Source organism: Suncus etruscus, chromosome 3 (genome assembly GCF_024139225.1).
Source record: "Suncus etruscus isolate mSunEtr1 chromosome 3, mSunEtr1.pri.cur, whole genome shotgun sequence".
In the NCBI taxonomy this organism is placed as follows: Eukaryota; Metazoa; Chordata; class Mammalia; order Eulipotyphla; family Soricidae; genus Suncus; species Suncus etruscus.
In genome coordinates this window covers 11,316,552-11,340,000 of record NC_064850.1, presented here as the reverse complement: position 1 = coordinate 11,340,000, position 23,449 = coordinate 11,316,552, and the positions used below count along the sequence as shown (strand labels likewise).

The 23,449-nt window shown below is 37.3% G+C and overlaps 1 protein-coding gene across 13 annotated transcripts in view; it reads right to left on the bottom strand.

Moving 5' to 3' along the window:
* Window positions 1-23,449, bottom strand: part of GPHN (gephyrin) — a 398,145-nt gene that overhangs the window by 39,682 nt on the left and 335,014 nt on the right. For all 13 annotated transcript variants that reach the window (XM_049770336.1, XM_049770338.1, XM_049770337.1 and 10 more), the window contains one exon: window positions 6,217-6,338. In XM_049770336.1, the coding sequence (XP_049626293.1) occupies window positions 6,217-6,338 (122 nt within the window). The remainder of the gene's footprint in view (window positions 1-6,216; window positions 6,339-23,449) is intronic.

The following is a 23,449-nucleotide window of genomic DNA, read 5'->3' as shown; positions in this document are numbered from 1 at the left end:
TACATCTCAGTCCTGATAAAATTCTATTGTTAGTGCTACTACTTTTTAGCCTATTTCTAAGGCTAAAGTTTTAGATTTGCCTTAAAGGCTGTGAACAGTTAAACTTTCTCAGTGTCATGGAGATGATGGGTTGTTGAGGAAAATATGAAAGGGCCACTGAATGTAGGAGATGTTCTCATTCTAAGTGCTGTGGACAAAGGATTACCAAGACACAATTTGTACTCATTAGTAACCTGTGTCCATGGCACTTAGAATGAGTGATAACCTGTACACATTTCTGACACTGGTTTGGACTTCAGTCAGCAGTATTCTGGGGTTAGTCCTGCACTATTACTCGGGCTAGTGAGATGAGACTCTCAGCAGTGTTCTGAAGAACACTAATATATGCAGTTCCAGGGTTTAAACCATGGTTGGCAGCATGCAAGACAAGTGTCCTTAACCTATGTACTATGTTCACCAGCCCATAACTAGTTCTATCCTTAAAAATAATCAAATCACAATGATTTACAAAATTACCAAGTTATTCAAGGTTTACAAGATTTCAATACCAATCCCTTCACAGTGTTCCCGGTTTTCCTCATCCTCCAGTCTGCCTCTATGGCAGGCATTTCCCCCCGCCTTTTAGGCATTGTGGTTTGCAGTACTGTTACTGATACTGAGAGGATACCTTCCATCCCTCCCCCATCTCTCTGCCCCACACATACACTGACAAATATTCTACTAAGGGACAAATATTCTACTAAGGATCAGTTCTCCTACTCCTTTTTTTGGGAGTGGGGGTGGTTTTGGGCCATACCCAGTGATGCTCAGGGGTTACTCCTGGCTACGTGCTCAGAAATCACTCCTGGCAGTCTCAGGGGACCATATGGGATGCTGGGGATCGAACCTGGTCCGTCATGGGTCAGCCACGTGCAAGGTAAAAATGCCTTACTGCTATGCTATTGCTGTACTATTGCTTTGGCCCCTAGTTCTCCTACTCTTTATGTCTACCTCCTTTGGACTTTAGTTACTCCCTTACTATGTTTCTTTGTCATTTGTGTCTATCCATTTCCCTCTGACTCATTTAATTCATCTGGATACTCTCCAGATCTATCCATATATCAGCAAAATGCATGGCTTTATCTTTTCCTATAGCTGTGCTCTGGTAAATGTACCTTAGCTTCTTTATCTAGTCATCTGTTCTTGGGCATTTGAATTATTTTGAATGAATTTGGGCTACTGTTGCAATGAATAGAGGACTACAAATATATTTTCTAAATAGATATTTTTGGGTTCTTGGAATTCGATGCCAAGTAGTAGAATTCCTGGGTTATGTGGGAGATTGATTCCTCGTTTTTTGATGAATGTTCATATTGTTTTCCTAAAAAAGGCTGATTCTTTTTTTTCCCCCCTCCCCCAAAAAGGCTGATTCTTGACAATAGTGAATTCTACATCCACAACATTAGTTGGCTTTGTTCTTTTTGATAAGTGCCAGTATCACTGGTGTGTGATGATATTTCACATTTTCCTGATGATAAATGATACAGTGTATTTTTTTAAACACCTTTTGGCCATTTTGGAGGAAGTTTTCTATCCATACACACACACACACACACACACACACACACACACACACACACACACACACATATGTACATATTTGTATATATACACACCTTATTTTAAATGGGTTGATTGTTTTATTCTTATAAAGTTCTACCAGTCCTTTATATATCTTGGATATTAACCATTTATCAGATGAGAGGTGAGAAAAATTTTCTTTTAAAGAAAAACACAAAGAATCTAATAGTAATGTGTTGTGTACAAGGTGAGAAAATGTCTTAAAAATTCCATGTTATGGGGCCGGAGTGATAGCACAAAGGTAGGGCGTTTGCCTTGCATGTGGCTGACCTAGGACGGACCTTGATTCAATCCCCTGCATTCCATATGGTCCTCCAAAGCCAGGGGCGATTTCTAAGTGCATAGTCACTGGGTGTGGTCCAAAAAAAACAAAAGGAAAGAAAAGAAAAAAACCCAGTCCCGAGTGCTGTCGGGTGTGACCCAAAAAAAAAAAAAAAAAAAAAAAAAAAACAGAAAATGTACTTTATATATATACACATGTACCATTTATAAGTGTATTATAAATACAGCTGCCAAAGAATTAAAAAAGATATATTCATACCTATGTTCACTGGAGTGCTGTAATATAATAGATATGGAAATAACCCACATATGAAACAACAGAGAAAGGGTAGGAGGAAAAGAGCATGGAAAAATGGTGGAGGGGTCTTGAAAAACTGGTGTGTTGGTTTAGTAGCTCTGCAACTTTAAAATTACTCCAATAGTTTTATAAAATGTGATACCTCAATAAGTTAAAAATGAGAAAAGAAAAAATATATTAATGTAAAGAAGCTGTGATACTCATATACATAGACTACTATCCAGTTTAAGAAAAACTAAAACATACAGTTCATTGCAATGTGAATGGAACTAGAGGTATCATGTTATGTGAATTAAATCAAGGAAAAAGCATAAACTCTGGATGACCCCACTAATTTGTAAAGGGGGTAAACAGTATTGAACAATGACTTACTCTTGGCTTTATATGAAAAAACTTATTAACAGGGGGAATGAAGATTAGATTATAGGTGACATAGGGAGGATGGTAGAGGGCCGCTGGATACTTTGATGATGGGGCAGTAACTATACATCAATATTATAAACTTTAACACTATTGTAACCATTTTACATAAACTACAATTAAAAGTATACATAAGTTTACATATATAGAGGGTGAGTTATATACTTGGACATATCTGAAGCACCCTTTATGCCATATGGCATCACACTCTTTTTTTTTTTCAAAGAAAATGTCCTATGAGCAAAGGCAAAATTCAGTCTAAGTCAATTTAAATAAGTTGCAAAATCTTGTTCCTCAACTTTAATGTTGATTGTTATAATAAGAGTTGAGAAGATGAAGATAGCACATGGGTTAAAGCACTTGTCATGCATGTGGCTCACAATGGTTTGATCTCCAGCATTCTGGAATTGTGTGGTCCCTCAGCACTTTTGGGAGTAGCCCCTGAACACAGAGCCAGAAGTAGTCCTCAAGCACTGTAAGCTGTGGATCAGAATGATAATAGGTAAACTGCAATTGATTCATAAGCATGGGATTGAAGTTTGCTGGTTACTTAAAAATATATTTGTTTAAAAATATTCAGGTGTAACTCCTCAGCATCACTGGGTGTGGCCTAAAAAGCAAAAAAAATTAAAATAAAATTCAGGTAAATAAAAGTGTAGACTTAAAAAGAATGATGCTTGATAAGTCTAAAAGACTATTCTAATGTCCTCAGAGAAAGAAAAAATATCTTCAAGAATGAATTTATGTTTAAAAAGTGAGATGATGTAATACATCAGAAAAGGGTTGATAGCTAGGATACACAAAGTACTCAGAAAGATTAACTCCACAAAACCTAAAAAGATCCTTTAAAACATGGTGAGAGGAAATGAACAGATACTTCTCTGAGGAAGACCAACAGATGGCCAACAGACACATGAAAAAATGCTTACCATCACTTATCATTAGAGAAATCCAAATCAAGACAACAATGAGATATCATCTTACACCAGTGAGGATGGCACATATTAGAAATATTGGAAACAGAAGCCTGAGTGTTGGTGCAAGCCGTAAGGCGTCTGCCTTGCATGCGCTAGCCTAGGATGGACTGAGGTTTGATCCCCCGGTGTCCCATATGGTCCCCCCCAAGCCAGAGGTGATTTCTGAGCACTTAGCCAGGAGTAACCCCTGAGCACCAAACGGGTGTGGCCCCAAAAACAAAAACAAAAAAACAAAACAAACAAACAAAAAAGAATCAATCTGCCACAGACCCAGCAATTCCACTTTTGGATATCTAACTCCAGGACAGGAAAAAACTCATTCAAAAGGATGGATGCACTCTGTTATTCATTGCAGCAATCAGTACAACAGCTAAGAATTGAAATCAACCTAGCTGTCTAACAATGGATGAGTGAATGATAAAGATGTGGTACATGTATACAATGGGATACTATATAGCTGTAAAGAATGATGCAATCATGCAATTTGCTACAAGATGGATGGAACCGGAAAATATTATGTTAAATAAAGTAAGCCAGAAGGAGGAGGATAAATACAGAAAGAAATACAGTGGTTTAAATTGGAGTTGTCTCAATCACACTTGGCTCCAGAGTATAGTGAGAAGAAAAAAATTCAGTAGAGGATGGGGGCCAGGGGCCAAATGGTCTCAGGTCCATTGGTGGTGTTTAAAAAGAATAGAACTAAATATCCAAGCCAAAGTCAACAACAATGGAATCAAGAGACCCAAGCTATAACAATATAAACTTAAAATGTTTTATACTGTTATACTGGCAGGCTAGGGGCAAAGGGTGGTGGTTGTATGGAATGCACTTTGGGAGCATTGGTGAAGGAAAGTTGACTCTGGTGGTGGGACTGGCTCTGATGTATTTCTGAAATGGAACTATGAAGAATTTTTAAATCACATAGTTTCAATAAAATATTAAAAAAGTGAGATGATGGGTTAGACAGAGAGTCAAAAGAGCCAAGCTTTGCATGTGGGACACCTGGATTTGATTCCTGATACCACATACAGCGCTAGGCACTGCTGGGAATAAAATTGCACAAGGCTGATCCATTGTTCAACCCCCGGCATTCCATATGGGCCCTCCCCCCCCAGCCTGCCAGGAACGATTTCTGTATGTATGTGGTGGGAAATGCATACCACTGAAGATTGTTATACAATGTATGGCTGTAACTCAATCTTTATCTGTGAAAAAAACTATTATGAACAGTCTTGTAAAAACAAAAAACAAAACAAAACAACAGTGGCCTGAGCATTTTGAGCTTATAGCAATGGATAAGGTATGTGATTTGTTTGGTACTGAGTTCTGTGACATAAAAAGTAAATTACTATTTGGGAAGGGACATGAACAGAGGGATCCTTTAATAAAATGAAAAAGAAAAAAGAAAAAAGTGGCTAAGATGCTAGTTATTTTTGTATATTTTACCACCATCTCCAGAAAAAAATTTCAAGGAAGACATTTTTTTTTGGCATGAATAAAATATTAAACGCTGCTTGGTGGGAAAACAAACAAAAGTACTGGGGGTCATATGTATCAGTGCTTTAGTGAAATGGTAGAATATCTGAGTACTGGGAAAACACTCCAGTGAAAAGGGAGTCACCCACAATGAGCTTTGCTTAGTAACTAAGTGGTAGAGTAAAAAGCGATTATGGTGATAGATACCTCCTTGTGCTCATTTTTCAAATTTGTCTCTTATCTATGCCTATAATAAGCTACTATATCAGGCACAATAAAAAGCAGGCATACCCCTGGAGAACTAGAAATACAACTTAGGAAAATATGGCTGAGGAGCAGTATTCAGTGATATTGGATTTCTCAGAAAGATCAAACTTGGTTTTTTTTTGGTTTTTGTATCACACCCGGTGGTGCTCAGGGAGTACTCCTGGCTGTCTGCTCAGAAATAGCTCCTGGCAGGCATGGGGGACCACCTGGGACACCGGGATTCGAACCGACCACCTTAGGTTCTGGATTGGCTGCTTGCAAGGCAAGTACCGCTGTGCTATCTCTCCGGGCCCCTCAAACTTGTTTTTGATCAGATTTTGTTTTAGATGTAACTGGCTATTTTGCTAGTCACAGAAATATTTGGGGACTTCAACAGAGGGCTGAATTTATATAGAAAATAGGACAGTAAGCTCTTAGAGAAGGGAAATTATAGTCAACACACCCCCCTTTGTAACATTTATAGTGGAAAACATTTATTATATATTTTGTTATATGAGAGCATAATATCAATACAGAAGTCCTAAAACACTGTACTTAGACATCAAAAAATATGTTAGTGGTAATTTTGGTAATGTTTTTTCATGCATATTTTCCCTGAAATGAGTAAAAGTGTGATGAAAAATAAAACCTTCACCATTAGTTTAATTAAGATAAAGCCAACATAATAAAAAAAATATTCCTGCAACTTAATATATGAAAGCAAAATCTCTCTCTTAAAAATTGACTGTCCTAATGTATATACACCTGCCTCTAAGTAAGGATATTTATTAGTGGAAATTATATGATTAAAATTATCTTTGGTAACAATGATACCTAGGATCCTAAAATTCACATTTTGGTAATAACAGATTCTAAATAATTGAATTTAATACTTACTTGTCTCCCACAATTCCCAAGTTGATTGTGGGGTATCCATGTTCCTGAATTGTTGCTAACAGGGTTGAGCGATTGCTATCTCGAATCTTTCCTGGTAAGAGGTCATCTTCGGGATTTAAAAGCTATAAACAAAACAAAACAAAAAACCAAACCCACAAATTATTCTATTAAGATATTGTTGTCTATTGTTAATGGAAACAGCTCAAAATATTGAGCACATTAATAGTATTTGGCACAGAAAATATATGCTCATAGGGTCTCTGAATAAAAACGGAAAACATGGGAGGATGCAAAAAACATTGTAATTTAAAAAAGTAGAAATTTAGAGGGTGATTAAACAGCAGGCTAAATACACATTAGCTTTGCCTATCTACAATTTTACAATGCTTCTCTAGGGATACTGCATTTCCTAGAAGATTCTTACTGGAGCAAAAATAAAGCTCTGAGGAGAATGACAATTTATATCTCCTTTTAAGCTTTTGGCTCTCTTTAAGAGAGATTCTTTTAATTAACAAATTTAAACAAGTAATATTTAATGGCATACACCACATTCTATTACTTTGAACTAACTCACCTTTTCTTTGCCTCTTATTTAAACACTGTGATTACGAAGTTGTTCATGATTGAGTTTCATCTTACATTGTACACCACCCTTTGCCCCTGAACATTCCCCACCACCAATGTTCTCATTTTCCCTCCTACTCTCCCTCTGCCTGTCTCAGGGGCAGGCATTTTACTCTTTCTGTCACTCCCCTTTTTTCCTTTTAGATACTATGGTTTGCACCTGTAAATGAAAGGGTATTGTGCATATCACTTTATCTTTGTTCAACATCCAGTTATTGATTAGAATGATGTTACAACTATCATTGCCATAGTGGTCCCTTCTTTACCCTAACTACACTGCTCCATTATGTGTGGCACGCTTCCAACCGTGGATTGGACCTCTTGGCCCTCCCTCATCTCTACTGTCTCTGGATATTATTACCATACTACCTTTTAGAGATTTAAAATTTATTTTTATATGTCTAGACAAGAAGCTATTCCATACTCTAATGAGATAAGTATTCTTACCTAGAATTCAGACCAGTTTGAAATTAAAGTAACCCATAAAACTGTGCCCTAATTTAATTATCAATAATATATGGCAATAAATACCTTGAGGGGTGGTTGTTAGAAATTGTATGATGACCTCTTATTGAAACAGTTAATATAATTATACAATAAATGTGATTATTGACCTTATGATATATTAAAAGTATATCTCTGAAGTAAATTTGGGATATTATTTTAAGAGGTAGAAAGCAAGCCTGAATATTTCAGATATGTGGGCTGTTAAGATGGCCAACAGTCAGAGCTTCATATCTCAGTGTTCCCAAATGAGAACCATTAGCTCCTCCGTCATTCTTGAGATTTTTTAGTGATACCATGTGGCCAAATCTTCCCTTTGACTTTATGTCAGAAATGTAGTATCTTTATGACCAATGTTCTCTTTCCAATATCCTGGAGTAAAATCGACTGTTTTATGTCACCCAAGAATATTTCCTTCAAATACTGCACTATCGGATGCCATGTAGCATTGCAACCCACTTTCATCCTTAATCACAGTAGTTTGGAAAATTGCTATGAGAATACTGATATATACTCAATTTATGATATAAAAGTTATTAGTCATTGTACTTGCATAAAGATCAAGGCTTACAGTTCTTTAACTTATCAGATAAGCTGCTTCAGAAAAAATTGTATCATTTACATTTTTTTTTTCTGCAGAGGGTTGAAAACCACTAACATTTCCTTATTATTGGGGCACTTTCTTTGTCATTCATATTCCTTTCTGATATTTTGCTCAAAATGTTCCCCCGAAATAACAGAACAATTAGGGGTTATTAGATAACCACTTATTTGCCTGTAAGAGTGGCACAATAAAATAACAGCTTTTTATTTGACTTACAGAGCAGTTTAAGTATATTTCAAGGAGAAGATGCAGAATGAAATAGAACACTGAGGGGCTGGATAAACTAGAATTAATTAACAACATTCTCTTTAAAATTGGATTCTATTTTCGGCTACCTTATACTTTCAGTAATCTCTGGAATGATTACTCAAATTTACAGTGAAAGAAAAAAATGCAAAGTAAGAGATATTCCTTAATACTTTCCTACTTGCTACATGTTAAATTTCAATTTTGTTTGTTATTGTCAATGTTGCTGTTATCTTTTCAGCTTTCAAACATTTCTTCTTAGATTCCCTCCCCACTCTAGATAGCTACTATTTTTCCAAAGGCCTTAATCATTAAGGACTTCCTAATCCATCTCTCCTTTTTAGCTCTAGATTTTTATCCAATCTATTACTAAACTTTCCTGTAATCCTGCTACCCTTTTATAACTTCAGGAACTGATTATATCTTAATTTCTGCAAAAATCTTCTAATTATCTTGCCCAGAAACTCTTTCCTTCTGTGAAAAAAAAAAAAACCCAAAACCAAAACAGATCTAGCAACTTGCAAAACAGTATCATTACTAGGATAACATTCAATTAATGTAAGGTGACATACAGCTCACACTCTCAAGTGTTTCAATACAAGTTTGAACAGACCTATACATTTCAAAGTAAGACTATGGAAAAATGGAAAACACTGGCAATGAAACTAATCCTGAGAAATAAAGCATTCAACATTATAGACCATTATAAATAAGAAAACTTGTCTTTGAAAAGATGGTAGAAAATGTCAAGAATTCCTTATTTTGTACTAAAAAAATAAAAGGCAGAACTCATAGTCCAATTTTTAATTTAGATACAAAAGAAAAACAAGAATTTATTTATCACCAGCAGTCTGTAGCCACCCTTCTTTAAAATGTATTCCCTTGTTCTCTGTTCTCTTTTTCTATAAAAAGCACTTCTGTGACTGTGCAGATAATATGGTTATTTTGAGAACATCAGTTCACAAAATCTGTCTGCTTGTTGATGAAGTAAGCTTTCTCTACCAGTTCCTTTGCCTCTCCATTAATTGATTGGCCTACAAGTGGCAGTGAAATCAATATTCACCATTTTACAGACGCTCCACATGAACTAATGTTCCAAAGAGATAACTATTTCATCCACTTATCTATTTTGCAAACTCTGAGAAGTCTCTATCTAGATATTACTGCCACAAAACCAACCTATTAACAAACCCAGTACTCTAAATCCTTTAAGAAAACCTCTTTAACTTTCTTTTTTGAGATACCTTTGAGACTTTGTTAAAGTGATACTCTCTTGCTCGGACTTTAATAAATCTAGGTTTTGTGGGTTCCTGGATTCTGAAAAAAGAGGAATACCATTTTGTAAAAGCCACAGGTCAGGCTTCTCTAAGGTTTAGACAAGGAGGGATGCCATGGCCATACCAGGTATTGTGAAAGGACACAAGGGAGAAGAAGGTACCCAAGACAATAGCCGATCATTTTAAAGATCATCAAAAAGCTAGAACCTCCCTATATAATCTAATTCATGACCTTGGGCAGGGTTCATCTCCCATGAAAAACAACCCTGGAGCTATTGATGGAAGGATTAAAGTTTTGTTTGGCTTTACTTCAATTGTATGGACTTCTTGACTCTGGACCAGGGGTCTCAAACTCAATTTACCTGGGGGCCGCAGGAGGCAAAGTCGGGGTGAGGCAGGGCCGCATAAGGGATTTCACAAAAAAAAAAAGTCCTAAAACCTCATTATTAATAGTTTTAATTATTTCTTCTGAACATGAATAGAACACTGAGTGAAGATCATGAACAGTTCTTCTGAACATTGTATCTTTTGCCTATTCCTTGCTGCCAGAGACTTGACAGCTCTTCTTCTCACAAATCTGAACCACATTTGGCTTTAGAGAGGAAGCAGTTGAGACCCTCAGTATGGCTTGAAGATGATCATCATTAAGTCTAGACCTGTACTTTGACTTATTGAAGTTCAATGTGGAGAGTAACTTTTCACACAGATATGTGCTCCCAAAAAGGCACATGGTGCACTTGAACATTCGGGAAAGCTCAGGGAAGCTGGGGGGCAATTCTCTCAAAAATTGCCCATGCATGTCTGCTTTTCCATTAATCTCCCTGAATTTGTCTTTGAGATCAGAGTTGCATTGCAGGCCAATGAGCTCCATTTGAAGCACAGGAGGGGCATCTTGCACATCAAAGGAAAAGGGGTCCACAAAAATTTGGAAAGTGGCTCTCCTTTTTGAAGTCTGCAAATCTGTGATCAAATTCCTTCTCTACCTTAAAAATAGCATCAACATATTTCTCACCACTGAATGATATGCCTGCATCCACAAGTTCCTTGCATGCTGGGAAATGGCAAAGGTTTGTCTGACAGAGCTGGCATTTCCATAACACAAGTTTTGTGGAGAATGCTCTCATAGGCAGCACTGATAAGCTGCCCCGGCCTTGTAACATCTTGTTTAGTACATTCAGCTTATGTGTGATGTCAACAAGGAAAGCTAAGTCCATGAGCCATTTGTGATCACTCAACTCAGAAACAGAATTCCTATCCTTCTCCATGAAGGCTTTCATCTTCTCTCAACTCAAAAAATCTTTTCAGGATATTTCCTCTGCTGAGCCAACATACCTCAGTAAAATAGAGCACATCTCAATATTCTGACTCCATTTCCTTTAAAAAAACATGGAACCTCCTGTGCTTTAAGCCCCTGGATCTGATTTGGTTGAAGCATTTCACAACAACAGACATCACATTGTCACACGGCAGGCATTTACTGCAAAGGGCCTGCTGATGGATAATACAGTGAAGAGCAATGGCCTTCTCTACACCCTCTTCAAGTTTTTTTTGAACAAGTGCCACCAGTCCATTTTTCCTCCCTGTCATCGATGGCGCTCCATCGGTTATTATTCCAACAAACCTCTTCCATGGCAAACCTGCATTCTCAATGGCATCACACAGATGCCAAAATATCTCATTAGCGGTGGTCTGGCCATGCATTGGAATTATTGTGAGCAGCTCCTCTGTCAATTCAAAATTGCAATCAACACCACAGACATAAACTGTGAGCTGCGCACTGTCTGTTATATCTGTGCCCTCGTCAAGAGCAACTGAGTATGCATCAAAACGTTTGGCTTTCTCACACAGTTGATGATAAATGTCACTTGACATGTCAGAAATGTGCTCTGCCACAGTGTTGGCAGAAAGGCTGATTTTGTTAAACTGACCTTTCTTTTCCGGACAGATAATACTTGCAGCCTGTAACATGCATTTTTCAACAAACTCTCCTGTGAATGGTTTCCCTGCCTTAGCAATCATCTTACTAACCATGTAACTAGCTTTGACTGATGCAACATTCTCTTTGGTTGCTTTCTTGAAGAAATCTTGTTGCCTCATTAGACATGCTTTAAGACTGGCAACCTGCTTGGCTCTCGCATTTCCTTGATATTTTGCACATTCCTCAGCATGTTTAGTTGAATAATGGCGGTTCAAGTTGTATTCCTTGTACACTGCAACTTTCTCTGAGCAAATAAGACATGTGGGGATGCCCCTGTGCTCAACGAAGAAATACTGCGTCTCCCACTTTTCCTGAAATTGTCTGTGCTCGTCATCAATCTTTCTCTTCACTGCAGGTTTTGATGAAGTCATGATAAAGGTATGACAAAATCTAATTCTGTAATAAACTTCTCTCCCTTAGGCCTCCGATAATGCAAGGGACAGCAGGCAGGAGCAGTGGAAATGACGTCTGCGCTAGGCGCAAAGTATTCGCGATTATTTGCTTACCGAATATTCGCAATAAAAAATCACATTAGTAAGAAAAAAATCGCAAAAAATCGCATTAAACATTTACATACCCCGAACGGAACTGCTCAGGGTATGCGAATGTTTAATGCAATTTTTTCTTACTAATGCGATTTTTTTTTTTTTTTTTTTTTTTTTGGTTTTTGGGTCTCACCCGGCAGTTGCTCAGGAGTTACTCCTGGCTCCATGCTCAGAAGTTGCTCTTAGCAAGCACGGGGGACCATATGGGACGCCGGGATTCAAACCGATGACCTTCTGCATGAGAGGCAAATGCCTTACCTCCATGCTATCTCTCCGGCCCCTCTAATGCGATTTTTATTGCAATTATTCGTAAGCAAATAATCGCGAATACTGTGATATTTGAAGGCCGGCCAAAGGCTGGCCATGGGCCACAAAATGTTGTACGGAGGGCCACAAATGGCCAGTGGCCACGAGTTTGAGACCCCTGCTCTGGACCCTAACAGTTTGTGTGATCAAATGTTTCCAGTAGTCTTTATATTAAGCCATTGGTATTTATGGAGGTTCTGTGGAGAGCTGGGCTAGGGCCTTTGTTATCACAATTCTCAAAGTGGCTATAGCACACTTCATAGAAGTACTCTGGCCTCTTTGTCTTGGTAAATTTGTCTTTGGATATAAATGTAGCATTTATGTTAAACTCTAATCTTTTTGTTGAGCTCCCAAATTAGTTGATATCTATTTTGTTTGTTGTAAAAATCTGTTCCCAGAATTTTTTTTTTGGTTTATTTGATCAGATTTGTATGAACTGTTTTTAAGTCAAAGTGATGTAATACTAACCACTTTTTTTAAAGTGATCTTCCAGGGAGTATTCAGGAGGCCCAGGGTCCCAACTTTGCAAGTTAATACAAGGGTTTGAAGATGTAGCACTGTTTGGGCCCTATAGTGTTGGGGATTACATGAGTTCCCCCCATTCCCCCCAAAGTGGGGACAATGGGGTTGTTAAGCTTTAATGGGTTGCTTGTATGTAAGTTATGTGCATTAATCCTGTCTTATCTCTCCAGTCCTAATACTAATCACACAGTTTGTCAACTGGCCTACACTTTGTATCTGGAAAAACATAGCTATGTTTATGTTGAGAAATTCATTTGTTCTTGGAAGAGATATAGTTTCTACTCATATTAGTAAATTATGAGGGCCATTAAAGATGTCTAATAACATATAGTTGATTTCTTTTTGGATTTGGGCTAAAATAAATCACTAAGTTTGTGTTATATTCCAACATTACTCTGGTTTCTTTAAAAAGTCTTTTCATTATATAACCTGAAATCACAGTGGTCATTCTGGAATACTTTTGACAGGACATAATTATTCACTTAAAGCATCTTTATTTCTTTATTTTTGTTTTTTGGGACATACCCAGCAATGCTCAGGGGTTACTCTTGGCTCTGCATTCAGGAATTACTCCTGGCAGTGCTTGGGAGACCATTTGGGATGCTAGCAATCAAACCTGGGTCCACTATGTGCAAGGCAAATGCCCTACTAGCTATACTATTGCTCTGACTACTTTAAGCATCTTTATAACACGAAGAGAATTTTAAAGAATCAAAGACTGGCAATTTATTGTTATGCAAACCTTAAATATGAAATTTAAGAAGTTAAAAAAAGTTCTTTTGTTAAATTCTCTGAGATTAACTTGTTCATTTAAAATTACTTTATTTTAAGAGATATTCTTAGTTTCTTTTCTTCAAAAATCTAGGTCTATGATCATAATGGAATTGTTAATAGGCTGTGGTAACTTGTTTTTTATTTAGCCTTAACTTTATTTATTTATTTATTATTTTATTGTTTGCTGCTCTTCAGTTGTTCTCAGGGGCTTACTCTTGGCTCTGTACTTAGGGGTCACTCCTAGTGGGGCTTGGTGGACCAAACCTGGGCCAGCTGTATGCAAGCAAGTACTTTACCTAGTGTACTATCTCTTCAGTCCTCTACTTTTATTTATTTATTTTTTGTTTGTTTTGTGTTGTTTTGGGCCACACTCGGCAGCTCTTAGGTAACTCCTGGCTCTACACTCAGAAATCGCTTGTGGCATGCTCAGGGACCATATGGGATGCCGGATCAAACCTGGGTTTGTGCAAGTTTGGCAGAATGCAAGGCAAAGGGCCTACCACTGCTATATCACTTGCTCCCCCCCCCCCACTGCCCTATTCAGTCAACTTTTTTTAAAATAATTTTTGATTTTTGGATCACACCTGGCAGCGCTCAGAGGTTATTCCTGGTTTTTCACTCAGAAAACACCCCTGGCAGGCATGGGGGACCATATGGAATGCCAGGATTTGAACTACTGTCCTTCTGCATGCAAGGCAAACAACTTACCTCCATGTTATCTCTCTGGTCCCACTTTTTATTTTTATGTATTGAAATGAGTTTCTATGACTTTCTCTTTACAAAAAGGAGGGTTTATGTTAATATTCAGATAGCTTTTATCTTTTTTCTTTGTCATCTATTTCTTGTTTTAATTATTTTATTTAAACACCAGGGTTACAAGGTTGTTTACAAAATGGTTCTTTAGTTTAGTTTTATTTTGTTTTTGCTTGCATTTTTTGTTTAAGGACTACAACAGTGGTGGTCAAGGGTCACACAGGCTCTGTATTCAAGAATCATTCCTGGCAGCCTCGGGGGAACCAGATGGGACATGAGACCCTACTCTCTACTTCGATCCAACCACCAAACCTCCCTTGCTCAGAATGTTCTGATTTTAGTATATCTGCCCCTGTTCTTGTCTTCTGGAAAGTCCATTCCTTCATTTAGGTATAAATCTTCAAAGTGACTTTTGTCATCCTGTCCTCCCACTGGAGACTTCATTTCCCTTCTTTGTTTTTGTCATGCTCATCATCACCTACTGGTTGGTTTATTGATCATGTGCTGTGCAGGGCTTTCTTTTACTCACTGTATCCCTCGTGAGTGCAACGGTACCCAAAACACAGCCGAGTCATAATCAATACATATGAATAGAAAAAGATGCAATGAGATTGGAAATTCTTGCTGCAATAGGTATTTTTTCTTATAGTGAATACTGCCTGATATTTTTTTCCTTTGTTATATTCCCATGTTCTTTTGCCTAGTGAAACAGTTATATTTTGTCTCTCCTTGTGCTGAGTGATTTTCTCCATACTGGTCTTTATGAGGTGATAAGTAAATATTTACTTGGGATATTCTTTCTCTTTTATTTAAAATACCATGATTATTTAAGTACATGGTTACAAAATTATTCATGATGAGTTTCAATCATACAATGTATACTACCTTTCACTAGCACAGGTTTCCTGCCACCAATGTCCCTGCTTTTCCTCTCATCCTCTCCAAATTGGCTTTAAATAAACTGAGGAAAAGCATTTTAATTCAGAGTTAAGCTAGTTGTCTTGGTAACTAGGTTATATGCTAAGAAAAAAAATGGAACACTGGGAACTAGTAAACATAAATTTAAAGAGTTTATAAATATATAAACTGGCTTATATACCTTATTAGAAAAAGTTAATTTTTCTTATATTCACTATCCTGTCATATTTATGTCTTTCTACCACATATCAAATCTAATACAAAAAATGCTCAGATTTTATCCATGTAGTTTCAAATCACATAATTCATCTTTTCTAACAACTGCAGTATTCTGTTGTATATAAATACCAGTTTCTTTATCCACTAATCTTGGGTTGTTTCCAAATCATGGCTATTAGTGATCTACAACAATGTGACTGGAGCTAGAGGTATCATGCTGAGTGAATTCTGTCCAGAGGAAGAAAGGACAAATACAGAATTATCTCTCTCCTATGTGGAATATAATAATTGCATAATAAATGGCTACTAGCAAAAGACCCTGACAATAGATCTACAGAACTGAAAAGATGTCTGTCAGATGGTAGGCTAGGAGTGAGCAGGTAGGAGAAGCTGGTGGAAGGAAGTTGACACTGGTTGTGGGATTGGTGTTGGAGCACTGTAATATATTTAGTATTGTATTATATTTAATGTATAATTAATATTATATTATGTTTGGCTGGGCCACACTTGGCAGCGCTCAGGAGTGACTTCTGAAGGCAAAGTCAGTAACCCCTCAGTAAGGCTGAGAGTGGCCCAAAAAACAAAACAACAACAACAACAAAAAAGAGTGGTAATCTTTGCATATTTTGATAAAGAAGGGGGATTAACCACAAGAAAGATTTAACATATGAAACAATCAGTGGAAGTAATTTAGAAGTTGAAAGTAATTAAGAAAAGATTGAAAGGTAGAAGTAGAGGAATTACTCTTAGAAAAATTGCACCTTGTCCTCTTAGTTATAGGAAAGAAAGCTAAAGAGATATTTTTGAGGTAAAGATATAAAGAAATTCTCATCTAGTTAAGTTTTATTAGTATTTTTTAGCTTTACCTTTCCCCCCATAAAAATGGAAAGGTCATTTATCATGAGTGAGAAAATACCCTGTACCTTGTACTTACTGAAACTTTAAGTGTGGTGGAATATATGTCTAATGATCTACTTGAGTAATGTGCTAAGAGATTGATAAGACAGGCTAAGGAGTAATAGATGGACATTAAATGATACACACTGTAGTGGGCTAGGCAATCTACATTTATGCAAATTTATTCAGCAATATATTTTTGCTTATAAACAAAAGTGGAGAAATTAGAGTATGGAACAATTTAACTCAAATATTAGAACACTAAGCAAAGAATATATTAAAGAAAAGAAGGCAGCTTTAGTGTCATGCAGTGCAACTTTAAAAGGTCAGTCATTCAGTGTGGAGCTGGGCCACAGCTGAAGCACAGCAAAAATATTTTTTTCCTAATTCTAATGATGACTTTATTTAAACATCATGATTGCAAACACATTTGTAGTTGGGTTTCAGTCATAATAAAGAACCCCCTTTACCAGTGCAACATTTCCATCACCAATGCCCCCATCTCCTTCCTACCCCACTTTGATGGAAGATCACTAAGTCAATGAGAGATTAAAAATAACACAGAAGGCTCAACCAGCTCAGAAAGCCTAGACAACAACTTTAGTAAATCACCGTGAAATATAAATTTCAGAAACTAAAGTTTTTTAATCTAATTCTTTTTTTTTTTTTGGTCTCTTTTGTTTAACCACATCCAGCGATGCTCAAGGGCTACTCCTAGCTTGCTTTGCTCAGGACGCCTTCCTGGCATGCTCAGGGGAACATATGGGATGCCAGTGACCAAACTCAGGCCGAGTGCGTGCAAGGCAATGCCCTACCCGCTGTTCTATCGCTCCGGCCCCTATTAATAATTCCACTTTAAATTCAATATGAAGCAAATTTTCTTGTGCCTGCTAAGGGGGGGGGCAATTTTCAGGGATGGGTAGGACACTAGGGTCACTGGTGGAGGGAAGGTCACACTGGTGATGGGACTGGTGTTGGAACACTGAATGTCTGAAATAGCTATAGATGGATAACTTGGTAAACTAGAGTGTTACAATAAAAAAAGCAGAATGGTGGATAAAAAGTTAATCGTGATCTTAATCTATATAAAATTAGATAGCAATCGAAAATATAATGTGATAGGTTTCAAAGACAGCCACTGAATAGCTGGAAAAGTGAAATTTTTTTTTATTTAAACACCTTGATTACATACATGATTGTGTTTGGGTTTCAGTCATGTAAAGAACGCCAGTGGGAAGAATAGTGTTATAGCTGAAAAAATAATTTTAACTTATAACTAGGTATAAAACAAAGCTACATAACTTATACAAAGAACATGTTGTTGGGTAAGTTGTTTTTTGAGTTTCAATATTCTCTAAGATAAAATGAAGCACAAATATACTAATCTGGGGCCGGGCGGTGGTGCTAGAGGTAAGGTGCCTGCCTTGCCTGCGCTAGCCTTGGATGGACTGCAGTTCGATCCCCCGGCGTCCCATATGGTCCCCCAAGCCAGGAGCGACTTCTGAGCACATAGCCAGGAGTAACCCCTGAGCATCACCGGGTGTGACTCAAAAACCAAAAACCAAACCAAACCAAACAAAACAAAAAAAAAACAAATATACTAATCTCACAGTGTTGAATAATAATAAAGCACATAGTGGGTTTTTTTTTGTTTGTTTAATTTTGTTCTTGGATCACATCTGGTGGTGCTCAGGGGTTACTCCTGGCTCTGCACTCAGAAATTTCTCCTGGCAGGTTCGGGGGACCATCTGGGATGCTGGGGAAGCAAACCACTGTCAGTTCTGGGTAGGCTGTGTGCAAGGCAAACACCCTATCACTGTGCTATCTCTTAGGTCCTGTACATAGTGTTTTATTGGTCACAGTAGACATTCAACTTCTTTTTTTTGTGGGGTCAATGATTTTAAAGTTCTAATTTTATAACATAAGCTGCTTTGTAGAATGTCCCTATTACTGATACTGGCCAAGAAAATTATAATAGATGAAATAATGACTAAAGGTAATGCAAATGATCTCAAAAGTAGCCAAGATTCAGCATCTATTGAAGAAATAAATATTGAGAGAACTTTGGGTAATTTACAAGCATATAATCTTACTTTCTGAAACTAATGGGAATTGGCTGACTGATAACAGTGTAAAAACATACAGTTTACCAACTAATATTTCAAGTGGATGAGAAGACATTACATGAATAAAGAGATGTTGTCATCAAAAGTTGGATTATAATATAAAACTTTGGGCCAGAGAGATAGTAGAACAGATTGTGTGCTTGTCTGGCATGTGGTTAACCTGGGTTTAATACTACCCTATTCCCAACATCCTTTGAGGCTGTCATGTGATCTCTGATACTACATATGACCTAATTATGATGGGGAGTGATACTTAACCATAGAGCCAGGCATAAGCCCTGGTCACCAAGGTTTGGCTCTGAAACAAGTAACAAAATTCATATTTTTTCTCTTCTCTTTGTACTTATATCCTAGGTAACTTTATCTTGACTCACAATTCTATTATCTACCTACCTACTTACCTACCTACCTACCTACCTACCTACCTACCTACCTACCTACCTACCTATCTACCTAAATAACAAAATTCATATTTTCTCTCTTCTCTTTGTACTTATATCCTAGGTAACTTTATCTTGACTCACAATTCTATTATCTACCTACCTACCTACCTACCTACCTACCTACCTACCTACCTACCCACCCACCCACCCTCCCTCACAAATCTATCTAAAATCTATCTTGACTCACAAATCTATTGATCTATTATCTATCTATCTTGATTCACAAATCTATCTATTTATCTAATCTATCTCTTTCTTTGTAGGAACTAGTTCTGGTTTTGTGGTCAGAAGTGATCTCGAGTAGTATTTAGGGGAACATGAGTGAAACCAGGGATTAAACCATTGTTGGTAGGATGTAAGGAAAAGATCTTAAGCCCTCTACAATTATCTATTGATTTTTTTGGTTTTTGGGCCACACCTGGTGACGCTCAGGGGTTATTCCTGACTATGCACTCAGAAATTGCTCCTGGCAGGCACGGGGGACCATATGGGACGCCGGGATTCGAACCCATAACCTCCTGCATGAAAGGCAAACACCTTACCTCCATGCTATCTCTCCGGCCCCTCATCTTGATTTCTTACTTTCCCTCATATTCTATTTAGAATTCACTAGCAAATTCCTGCGGGATTTATCTTGAAAGCATATCTTGGATTTAAACAGTTTTTCACCCCATCTCCACTGCTAATACTCTGATCCGAATTTCATGATGGGATATTTGGTATCTGCTTTTCTAAGTCTATTCTTTTTTTTTTTTTTTTTTTTTTTTTTGGTTTTTGGGTCACACCCGACAGCGCTCAGGAATTATGCCTGGCAGAAATTGCTCCTGGCAGGCTCAGGAGACCATATGGGATGCCGGGATTTGAACCGATGACCTTCTGTATGAAAGGCAAACGCCTTACCTCCATGCTATCTCTCCAGCCCCTCTAAGTCTCTCTATTCTTTCTACTTTTCGTTCTATATGCTGTGCTAGGGTAAAAGGCACATTAACATTCAACAATTTGAGATGTTATATTCTTTCTCAAAACTGACCATTTTGAATAAAATGATCTTGCTTCTGTTAACTCTCTAATTGTCTCCATGTACTTCACTCATTTTCCTCTACCAGTCACATTGATCTCCTTGCTGTTCCTCAAACATGACAAGCATGCACCCTACCTCAGGGCTTTTCTGTTTGTTGTTCCCTCTGTTTGGAACACAATTCCTCTCACATGTAATACACACTCACTTCCTTCAGATTTCCACTCTAATTTCACTGCATCAATGAGGCCTGATTGCCCTATATAAAATAGAAGACTGTAAGTCAGGTCTGAGCAGGAAAACAAAATTCCTTTAGGTATTTCAAATGGAAGGGTATGAGAGAAGGGAGAACTTATTATATTTGGAGGTTCAGAGAAACAAAGGAAAGTATATTGCCACCAAAGATCATTAACTATAGGAAGTCATCATCATCCCTATGATTGTTAGGAAAAGTCATGCTATTGACCCTTAAAGAGTTTGTGTTTTGCAAAATACAGTACAAAAACCCCTTCCTTACACCTATATTCATTGCAGCACTATTTACCATAGCAAGACTCTGGAAACAACCAAGATGCCCTTCAACAGATGAATGGCTAAAGAAACTGTGGTACATATACACAATGGAATATTATGCAGCTGTCAGGAGAGATGAAGTCATGAAATTTTCCTATACATGGATGTACACGGAATCTATTATGCTGAGTGAAATAAGCCAGAGAGAGAGAGAGAGAAAAACGCAGAATGGTCTCACTCATCTATGGGTTTTAAGAAAAATGAAAGACATTCTTGCAATAATAATTTTTAGACACAAAAGAGAAAAGAGCTGGAAGTTCCAGCTCACCACAGGAAGCTCACCACAAAGAGTGATGAGTTTAATTAGAGAAATAATGTCCATTTCTTCCCTATCATTATTAGTGTATAAAAAGGCCATTGATTTTTGTGTGTTAATTTTGTATCCTGCCACTTTGCTATACAAATCTATTATTTCTAGAAGCTTTTTGGTAGAGTCTTTAGGGTTTTCTAAGTAGAGTATCATGTCATCTGCAAACAGTGAGAGCTTGACTCCTTCCTTTCCTATCTGGATTCCCTTGATATCTTTTTCTTGCCTAATCGCTATAGCAAGTACTTCCAGTGCTATGTTGAATAGGAGTGGTGAGAGAGGACAGCCTTGTCTTGTACCAGAATTTAGAGGAAAGGATTTTAGTTTTTCTCCATTGAGGATAATATTTGCCACTGGCTTCTGGTAGATGGCTTTGACTATATTGAGAAAGGTTCCTTTTATTCCTATCTTGCTGAGAGTTTTCATCAAGAATGGGTGTTGAACCTTATCAAATGCTTTTTCTGCATCTATTGATATGACCATGTGATTTTTATTTTTGTTGTTGTTTATGTTGTGTATTATATTGATAGATTTACGGATGTTAAACCATCCTTGCATTCCTGGGATGAAACCTACTTGATCAAAGTGAATGATCTTCTTGATGAGGCACTGGATCCTGTTCGCCAGGATTTTGTTGAGGATCTTTGCATCTGTGTTCATCAGGGATATTGGTCTGAGAAATAACTACATTTTGAACTTTCCTAATAATGAGAATGTATGAGGGAAATGGAGAGCCTGTTTAGAGTACAGGCAGGGGTCAGGTGGGGAGGAGGGAGACTTGGGACATTGGTGATGGGAATGTTGCACTGGTGATGGGTGGCGTTCTTTACATGACTGAAACCCAAACACAATCATGTATGTAATCAAGGTGTTTAAATAAAAAAAAAAGAGTTTGTGTTTTGCTACTTTCATCTTCTATTATGTTATAATATCCTAATGACAATATATAACAGGACCACAGCTGTAAAGAAAATTTGGGAAATTGAATATTTTTGTGCTCCCATCTTTATGATGTTGGAGAGAATAATAAATGGTTCTGTGAGGCTAAACTTTTAAAATATTTTTTGGTTAAAGGATAAAGTAATAAAATTTATTAATTGTAAATTATCTGGGCAGTTAAATCCTTTGTTGGGTATTTGTGAATCCAAGAACAGTCCCCAGAATGAGAAATTACTTCCCATCCCCTTGTCCCCTTTCGGGGGGAGACCTTGGTAATATTTATCTGCAGCAAATAATAATCCACACAGACAAGAAGGATAGGGTGTAAAAGACTGGGCAAAGAGAGTGAGAGAATCCTCTTGCAGCCTGCAGCTTTCACAAAAGGACCCCCCTCACCCCTCTCCATCAAGCTATTTATTGCCAACCCCACAGCGCCTCCACCTGGAAGGGCTAGGTGGGGCAACAGTCACAGAACAATCCTAAGGAAATACTTTTATATACAACAATTCCAAGAATAATCTTATCGAAACTTTTTCATATACTACAATTAATAACTTGTCAACCTCTTAAACACATTGGAGGGGCTCAGTAAAGCTGATTAACTCCTGCAGTAAGTTTCAGGAAAGAATATCTGGCACATATCTCTTTACTACCATTCGATTATCTTATTCTTTAACTTCACACCTCTGACCAACATTTCAAAGGTTAAGTTTTCTCACCAATTAGAATATAAATTATTGAAGAGCTCTAAATTTGTCCATCATGTTTTCTTGTATTTCCTCAGTAGTGAGAATAAGAATAGGACATAGCATCACACTAGCATACAGAGTGGAGAAGAAGTGGTCTGTTTATGGTGAGAAGTCTTACTATTCAATATGGCCAATATAGAGTGATGCTAAAAAGCAGAGTGACTTATCGTCATTGTTATTATTATCTTCTAATTTTCTAGAGAAAATGTATCTTCTTGTGTGAAGCTAAGTATTAACAAAACCCCTTTTCCATTTCTAAGGAGAAATTGACTTTAAATTTATCTTCTAGTTCTGTTCCTCAGAAATTTGTTAATGAAATAACTGTCTGTTTCTAGGCTACTTTTCTTATGATAAAAATGATCTGATTAGTAATTTACAAGTGGGTTGAAAACTATAGACGCTTAGTAAGTAGTCATAACTCTGGCTTTTATGAATGGAATTGTGTGGTAGGGGGCTTTTCCCTTCTGGGAACCTGGGAACCTACATAACTGATATAAGACACCTTCATTTTCAGGGGCTAGAGAGAGTACAGCAGGAAAGGCACCTGCCATGCACATGATGGACTTGGACTTGATCCCCAGAACTCAAATAGTCCTAGGAGTGATCCTTGAGCATTACTACATGTGGCTCCCCAAAAGAAATAAATCCCCTGCATAAAAAAACATTTTGATTTCTATATGATACAAGGGGCTTCTAAATGGGTAGTTTCCATAATCTCCTAGCATGATTCTTATTTCCCTGCACCAGAATTATAACTTAAAAAAAAAAGAAAATAATTCATAGATGGCTTTGTGAACTATGTGCCAAAAGGAAGCTGATGTTACACTGCTGGACATTCTTTCCTTTTTAATAGCTTTTAAGTAAACTTATGTGATTACACTATACATAATATACAGATATAAGATACACTA